Raw genomic sequence first — 8,595 nt, 5'->3', positions numbered from 1 at the left:
CAAGAGCAGCAGCAGCAGCAGCAGCAGCGCCCCGTTCTCAGCGAAGCCTCTGAGCCAATAAGACTGAGCTTCAGGGCCGGGCGTAAGGCAGGCCAATGGGAAGGCTAGTGCAGGGCCGAGGGCGCTGGGGCTTCTGGGGGATGTAGTCTTCTAGGCCGGAAGGGGAGGAGACCGGAAGCCACCGCCGCCTGCGGCCTGTCCCCGGCTTCCTCAGCGTCACTTCCGCTTCCTCCCGGCGTGCTCCGCGCGGCCCCGCCCCTTCTTCCCCGCGAGGGAGCGATCGAGCGAGGGCTGCGACGGTCAAGATGGCGGCCGAGGCGGACTCCTGGGGTGAGTCAGGGGAGAAGAAGCAGCAGCCGCAGCCGGGGCTCCGGCGGAGAGGGGACGCCCTCCGCCGGGAATGACCCTCCTCTCCTTCTGTCTCTCTCCCTTCCTTCCTTCCAGACGCGGAGGCAGCAGCCTCGGAGTCTTCTTCGTCGGGCCGACTGCGGCTCCCCACCGCCGCCGACCGATGGGCCGGAGAGGACGAGGACGAGGACGTCAAGGTGCCTCCGCCTGGGCTGGGCCTGAGGCAGGCCCTGGAGCCACAAGAGACCCCGAAGGGCCCTGGTCCAGCCCAGCCCCGGCCTCCTTTGGCAAGGCAGCGCCTTCCGCTCTCAAACAGCCCTTTGACTCTCAGGAGGTTCCTCCTCCTGTTGGAGCTTGCCTCCATTGCTCCATTGGGTCCTATTCTCTGGAGCAGCAGAAAACAAGCTTGCTCCCTCCTCAATATGGCCTCCCTTCAAGTATTCAAACAGGGCTCTCCTCATATCCCCTCTTAACCTTCTCTTCTCCAGGCTAAACAGCCCCAGCAAGGGCTCCATGGTTTCCAGGCCCTTTGCCACTTTGGCCTCCCCTCCCTCCCTCCCTCCCTCCCTCCCTCCCCTTGGTTTGGGAGGCAGGGTCCCCTGGGCCCATATCCCCAAACAGGGGCCCCAAGGCCTCTCTGCCCCTCTGGCTTCCATGCTGCCAAAGCCACGCAGGCAGAATGGCTCCTTCCAGAGCGCAGCCTTGCAGCCAGGAGACCCCCAGAAGGAAGCCCTGCCCTCAGAGTCAGGAGCCAGAGATATTGGCCAGCTCTCTAAAGGGCCATGGCTTCCCTTTGCCTAGATTTGGGGAAGGTGTGGCCGCATCCTCATCCGCCGCAGGCCAGAGGGAGGCAGCGGCTGCGGTTCCTGCAGGGCTGCTGCTGCTGCTGGAGTCGCCGCTCCTTGGGGCAGAATGACGTCTTCCAGTCTGTTCTGGAGCAGCCATGGGCAACTGGCGGACTGCAGCTCCCATCGTCCCCAGCAAGCGAGGCTGGCGGTCAGTGCTGAAGCCCAGGTGGCTCAGGCCATGGCTTTTGTTGCTGTGGGTCTTGGAAGGATGGCTGCCTTGTCTCTAGGGACACAAGAAGCCTTTGTTTGGGCCTCTTTTGCCTCAGGCTCCAGCTGTTTCTTGACGCTTTCCAAAGGCGTGTTTCTGCGATGCGTCAGTCTCTTCCCAGGGAGCCACTGGGGTTCGAATCCTTACGCAGCCCAGGAAAGCTGCCAGGGGACTTTGGGCAAGTCCCACTCCCTCATCCTCAGAGGAAGGCCATGCTGGCAAGCCTCCTCCCAATGAACCCTGAGTTTGCCACGTTGGAAGACAACAAAGCCCCAGAATAGAAGCGATGGCTGCTAAGGATGCTGATGGTTCTGGAGAGAGTCTTGGTTCCTGACGGATGGGGCTGGCGGTGGCTAAGCGTCTGGCAGCTGTGACTGCTTTCCCTGTAATTGGGAATGGCTCACTGGAGGCCTGAGCCTCATGCTCTCTTTAAGGAACAGGCTTGTCTGCCTTTTTCACCTGCTGAAGCTTGAGAGTTTCTAGGCAGAGGACAGTCTAAATACTTGAAGGGAGGCCACATTGAGGAGGGAGCAAGCTTGTTTTCTGCTGCTCCAGGGACTAGGACCCAATGGAGCAATGGAGGCAAGCTCCAGGAAAGAGATTCCAGCTCAACATGACAGCAGAACACACTCCTTCCTCAATGAGATTGTAATGGAGTCTCCTTCCTTGGAGGCCTTTAAACAGAGGCTGGATGGCCATCTCTCAATGGGGATGTTCTGATTGAGAGTTGCTGCATGGCAGAAGGAGGGGGATGGACTGGATCAGGGCCCTTCTTGTGGGCTCTTCCTACTCTAGGATTCTATGATTCTAGCCTACAGAAGAGACAGGCATCACTCCCTTTTTGGCCGGGTCCTTGTGGCGCATGAGGAGGACAGGCAAATGGCTGCCACTCTGAGGGAGCCTGAGAGGGAAAGCGCCAGATCCCAGCTGCTGTGGCCAAACTGGCTCCCAGCCCTTCCTGCTGGATCCAGGGCTGTTTGCCTGGGAGGCCCAGGGCCGCTTCTCTTCCAGCGGTGGGTGGCTCCTTGGACTCTCTTAATGACAGAGCTGCACGGAGGTGCCAATTAAGGCTCCTGCTGAGTTGCAGGTTCGCAGGGCCTTTGCGATGCTGCTGGGTGGCTCAAGGATGCTGACTTGCATCGAGCCGAGTGGCTCCAGGAGGCTGCCTTTTGGGAAAGGGCTGGCCGTCTCGTTCCGGCCAGTGACCCCCGGGAGCCTTGCCCAGTCCCCTTTCCACTTGCACAAGGTTGATGTATTTGTTTTCAAGAGGTCGGAATTAATTTAATTTGATCAATGAAGGGAAATAGGTGATCAACGGTGTCTTCGGGATATTAATAACGATAAAGAGGCTGTGTAAGACTTGCATTGAAGGGGAAGTCAGTTCATTGCATACATTCAACAATGTTCAGTTTTTTTCGTGTGTATGTCTATTTTTATTTCAATAAACATTTAATTAAAAGGGGGGGGGATATCTTCCTGACCGACTTGGGCCTCCTCTGGGAATCTCTCGCTGGGTTCCAGTAATTCCTGGAGCAGAAAGGGACAAGGCCCCTTTTCAGCCGTGTGCTGCCAGCTTTCCTTGTAAGATGCCACAGTGGCAAGTGTAGCTCTGCCATTCAAAGGCCAAAGGTGGGCCATGGCTTTGCCTCTGGCCTGACTCCCAGGTCTGTTTTGTTCTCCTGTCGATAACCAGCGCTGCTTGTTTTTCTCCCTTTGCCTGCGCTTGCCAGGATAACTGGGACGACGAGGAGGAGGAGGAAGAAAAGGAGCCGGAGGTGAAGCCAGGTGAGAAGCGCAGGGACCCCTCGCCCCTTCCTTACGTTGCTTTTGAGGCCGCTTCTGGACAGAGGCCCTGGCTGGCCACTGGCCTTTCAGAGCCGGGCTTTTAGGAGTGGCCCTTGGACATGTGAAAATTAATACACATATAAGATATGATTGGACTCAAGGCAGGCGACAAACTAGAACATTTACGAGAAAGCAAAACCTAAAGGAGAATTATTATAAGATGGAGATGACCCCATCCAGACTGGCCCAAATATATACAAATCCCAGTATGGTCTCTTGGGAAGGGAAAAGGATTCTGGCAATTGGCTACTTATCTGGTGGCCATGTCTTGCCATCGGAGAAAATTGGAGTTCATTCTGTTCTAGACATTTCTTTTCAATTTATGCCAGAACTGTATCTATTAAATATGACTAACTTCATCCCACATAAAGATCAAACTAAATATTGGAGACAGATCCTTTAGGTGATTTCAGTGATAAAAAGGGGAAATACACGAATTAGGATACTTACTCGGAAATGTCTGGCTAAGAGACATTTCTACTCACAGAGTTTTATTTTCATGAGCATTTGTATTGGGTTCAAGCGTTGTATCTTTTGAGGCAATCAGAATAAATCATATGACTAAGTTAACAAGAAGTTGTGTAGAATAACTTAGGCCTGCTACAGACTGCCAAAATAAAGCTGCTTCGGGTCTCTTTGGAGGTATGCTGTTTAAATGATGCATACATCCTAAGAATCCGGAAGCTGCAGCAAAAGCTGCACTCCGGTGCTTAGGAATGGAGTGTGGCTTTGGTGCAAACTCCAGACTCTTAGGACCCATGCATCATTTAAATAGCATCCCTCCAAAGAGACCCGAAGCAGCTTTATTTTGGCAGTCTGTAACAGGCCATAGAAAGAGAAGAAAGAAAACGATGATCACCCTTTATAGGCTGTTTTCCTATTGGAAGGTTAATATTGTCAACATAAATGCTAAATATATTTATTTGGAATAGTCAATTTGTACAACATGAACATATAACTGTAATATAGAAAGATGTATATATGTCCATTAATGCATTTTTAAACTAATAAAATAAATCCATATAATATGACATTATGCGCTGTTCACAGAACCCAAAGTGTCAGAAAAGAAGAAAATAGTAGAAAAGATAAAAGAGAAGGAAAAGCTGCAGAAGAAAAAGCAAGAGGAGATCAAAAGAAGGGTAAGGCTTTTCCAGTTGGGATGTGGATGAGCGCGTTCTTCTTCGTGCTCCAGATCTAGGCCTTGTACGCTTGCCTTTACTTCTGCTGCGTCCTCGATGTCCTGCGGAGGAATGAGAGCCGAAAGCCCTTCTTCGTATGGATCCGTGGGGTGTGTAAAGGAGGTGCGGGGTGGGAGAAAGCTAAATATCCGTGTCGTCCATACGGGGTTCTTGGGCTTTGGGGGCTTCTTCATCCGGAGCAGATTGCCCCACATACAGCCTCCCCAAGGCATCCCCTTCTGCTTGCCATTGACTTCTGGGTGCCTTTAAATCAAGAGCCACGCTCCAGCTTCTTCACAAAGCCCTTGAGGTTCCTGCTTCTTCAGGAGCTTTGTATTGTTTGCAAGAGTTAACGCCGAGGCGCATTTGTGGAAGGCGTGCCAGTGTCCCTACTCACTGTTTTCTTTTGGAAACCATTGTTGATGGAAGGGAAGGACGCTGGAACAAGGTGTGAAGCACCCCGTCATTTATGGGCTGGCCTGAATGTGAAGCTTGTTGTGTGTGTCTCCCGTTGCAGTTTAGCTCTGAACACAGACAAAGAGTCACTACATGCCATTGAACTGGTTTTGTGTCTCCCTTTAAGTTAGAGGCATCGGAAGAATCTAAAGAACTTACACCAGAAGAACAGTTAGCAGATAAATTAAGGCTTCAGAAGCTGCAAGAAGAGGCAGACCTTGAGTTAGCAAAAGAAACCTTTGGTAAGCATGAAGCGCTGGAAGGCCGGCGCCTGCGGCAACATGGTTAGGAGCAAGTGCTGTGTTGACAGCCTGCCGCATTCTCCATCCCATTGGAAAGCAGAAGGGCAAAAGCAGCCTTTCAGATAGCCATCAGCAGATCACTACAGACATTCATTAAATTCCTAGCTCTGTTATCAGGAAGCTGTTCTTACTGTTGGTCTTCTCTCTACAGGTGTAAATAGTACATGTGGAATAGATGCCATGAATCCATCTTCAAAAGACGACTTTACGGAATTTGGCAAAGTATTAAAAGAAAAAATAACCCAGTATGAGAAGTCCCTATATTACCCTGGTTTTTTGGAAACGTTAGTCCGAGATATATGCATTTCATGTAAGTACATGCCGGGGAAACGGCCACAGTGGGCTTCCTTCTGATCCCAATCCCTTGGGAAGCCAGGGGCAGGATTTAGGGTCCACTGCAGCACAGCCGATCGATACATGGGACTTCTAAAGTTGAAGACTCTTTCATTCACAGCAGGAGTAACTGGATTGTTCAGTATCAGTCCACAACAGTCCTGGACGAAGAATGGCAATAAAGGTATTAACCACATCCAGGACTGCTATGGATTGATACTGGAAAAATCCAGTTACTCCTGCTGTGAATGAAAGAGTCTTGAACTTAGAAAGCCATGCTAATTGTTTTATGTATAGTTTTATAAGGGTTTTTTTTTTTGTGTGTGCCTGTTTTGTGACCATATACTATCTATATGCAGATTTATGGGGTTTATATGTGGGTTTCTATAGGACGACTTCAGGGAACCCACTGAAGGCTTTTGTGGGGTGAATGCAGCCTGTTTAGATATAACAGCCTTCATTTACCCCTTTCACAGACTATGCAGCAAGGGCATGGTCTGCATTTAGCTCCTGGTTTATCCCCAGGTAAGCCTTACTAGAATAGCTTTTTGTGGGTTTCCTGGAGTATGTGGCCATGTTCTAGAAGAGTTTGTTTCTCCTGGAATGTGGCCACATAGCCCCCCAAACCCACAAAACACGATGTATGCCGGCCATGAAAGCCTTCGACTTCACGTACTAGAACCCTTTGCTGTCCCAAATCCCCATATGCTCCACAAATAACGATGGAACCCTTTTAAGAAACACCAATTGGGATCCATTCAAGATCATTTAAACTCAAATTGTCCGTTTCTTTTCTTTTATTACATAAACTTTTGTCTCGGACCCTTGGGAGAAAGGCAGAGTATGAATGAATAAGTGGCTCAAGTCAGTAGACTGTGACTTGATCACAGCCAGCCAACGTAATGCCTTTCAACCAACCCCTTGTGCTTTTCTCTCCAAATTCAGTGGAAGTTGATGACTTGAAAAAGATCACAAATTCCTTGACTGTGCTATGCAGCGAGAAGCAAAAACAAGAGAAGGTGGGTTGTGGGTCGCCTTTCGTTTTGGATCCAAAGTCTTGGCGGGCGGAGGGCTGGGGGTCTTGCGGGCTCTTTCTAGGTGGGATGGCTTGTAACATGTTGAGTCTTTCATTCCGGTTGAATACTTTGCAGCAGGGGTGGGCGACAACCGTTGGTGGTTAGTTGGCTGCAGAAGCTGGCCCCAGGAGACCTTGGAGGGTATTCGGGGGTAATTGTATGTTACTTTATTTATTTATTTTGGAGACCGGCCTTTTGAGTCCTCAGGGCTACTATGATGACCCCAGAGGCTGCAGTTTGGCCCATGGCTCTACGTTCCCCATCGCTGATTTCGGCTGTATTTTTCAGTGCGGAACAAATGCTAGTTCTGTCCCCTCGGAAGAAACACTCATTGGTGGTTGTTCCACACACTCTTGGACAGACCAGTCTCTAGGCTCCAGTCTTCTTGGTTTGGGGAGGGGAAAGACACACAGACTGTCTCCGCTAAATCCCGGGCTGCTTCTTGTTTCTTCTCCTCCAGCAAAATAAAGCCAAGAAGAAGAAAAAAGGCGTGGTGCCGGGTGGCGGTCTCAAAGCGACGATGAAAGACGACCTGGCGGATTACGGCGGCTACGACGGTGGCTACGTACAAGACTTCGAAGACTTCATGTGACGTTTCTCCTCTCTGTTGTCCTTCTGTTGCCCATAATCCCTTAAATGTGTAGCACAACTTCTTTCCTTTAAATTCTGCCAAATGCTACAATCAAAAGTAAGAAAACGACAAAAAAAGGTGCAGTATCTTTGTGCTCTTGGCAACCACCTTGTCAGCATTCGGCTGCTGGGGCATCGGGAGGCTCATCTTGATGCCAAGGGAAAAACCAAATTATGCAGCTCAGCTGTCTATTCAATCATAGGAATCAACAGAAACTTTGGCAACGTGTGGCTTCAGGGCAGAAGCAGCAGTGAATTGGGAAATTAGTTTCAACAAAGCCAAACTGGTACGATTCTTACCAGCACGGTTTAGTCATAACAGCCTTAACTGTACCTCTTCCACAGACGACAACAGCAGTTTGCAGCAAGAGCGTGGTGTGCATTTAGTCTCTTTTTTTAATTATTAAGAAAGGCTTTATCTATTACATTATTAGAGCTTGGAAAGGTTTGAGAGTGGCCTGAGGGGAGGATTGTGCATTAGGGGTGCCTCTGGGAAACCCCCTCCATCTCCACACTGCTTGAAAATGACACAGAAACAGTTAACTTGGGCTAGAAGGGGGTGGTTCTCTTGCGTTGGGGGACTGAGCAGTTTAGTTTACTCTTCTGATTCATTGGGGGACATCTTTGCCACCAGGTTTGGGTGGCTCTAGTTTGACCTCTCCCAAGACTTTGGCTGTTTTTGGTTGGGTTTTCTTTCTTTTTCCATATACAGGAATCCTGCTTGGCGAGCTGCAACAGTTGGGCAAATTGTTATGTTAACAATTATGACATCTGCAAATGTTTTATAAAAGCAACTAATTTAATAAAATCACTATTGTGAGGACTGAGACCCTGTGTCTGGCTGTGCTTCTACTACAGGAACAAACTCTGGATGGAAAGAGAGGGAAGCCGCCACGGCACGGGTTCTGGATAAACTGGTAGGAGCACAATAAGGAACGCTTGTCCTGGCTGGAACACCAGACTCTGGTTTTGGACTGTGACCCTCCCCTCCAGCCTTTATCTTTTACCTTGGGCTGATGGCTGCTGAAGTCCAACAACTATTCATTTGGGGTCAGCCATGCTGTTTGGTAGAGTAAGGTCTTTTTTGCCTCCGGTGCTAGGAAAGGGTGGCAAATTATTGTGTTCTCGGTGTATTTTTTTTAGTGGCAGAGCAGTAGCAGCCAGCTTGTCAGGTTTTGACTTGTATGGTGATACCATTTGCAGCTCTGCCTCAAGCTGCCAAATATCTTGGAAGTCTTTAAACGGAAGCTGGGTGGCCATCTGTCAATGGGGATGCGTTGATTGAGAGTTCCTGCATGGCAGAATGGGGTTGGATTGGATGGCCCTTCTTGGGGTCTCTTCCTATTCTATGATTCCATGATCTTACGC

General features: G+C 49.8%; 1 protein-coding gene across 1 annotated transcript; it reads left to right on the top strand.

The window, feature by feature from the left end:
* The first annotated feature begins 183 nt into the window (after positions 1-183).
* EIF3J (eukaryotic translation initiation factor 3 subunit J) lies at positions 184-8,056 on the top strand. The gene is made up of 8 exons (XM_042472697.1): positions 184-330; positions 445-545; positions 3,135-3,189; positions 4,300-4,391; positions 5,014-5,128; positions 5,340-5,498; positions 6,467-6,540; positions 7,058-8,056. Exons 1-8 carry the CDS (start codon positions 306-308, stop codon positions 7,187-7,189), a joined length of 753 nt encoding a protein of 250 aa, XP_042328631.1. The 5' UTR covers positions 184-305; the 3' UTR covers positions 7,190-8,056.
* The last annotated feature ends 539 nt before the right edge of the window (positions 8,057-8,595 follow it).

Source organism: Sceloporus undulatus, chromosome 6 (genome assembly GCF_019175285.1).
Source record: "Sceloporus undulatus isolate JIND9_A2432 ecotype Alabama chromosome 6, SceUnd_v1.1, whole genome shotgun sequence".
In the NCBI taxonomy this organism is placed as follows: domain Eukaryota; kingdom Metazoa; phylum Chordata; class Lepidosauria; order Squamata; family Phrynosomatidae; genus Sceloporus; species Sceloporus undulatus.
The sequence above is the reverse complement of the archived record's forward strand: the minus strand, read 5'-3'. Positions and strand labels throughout refer to the sequence as shown.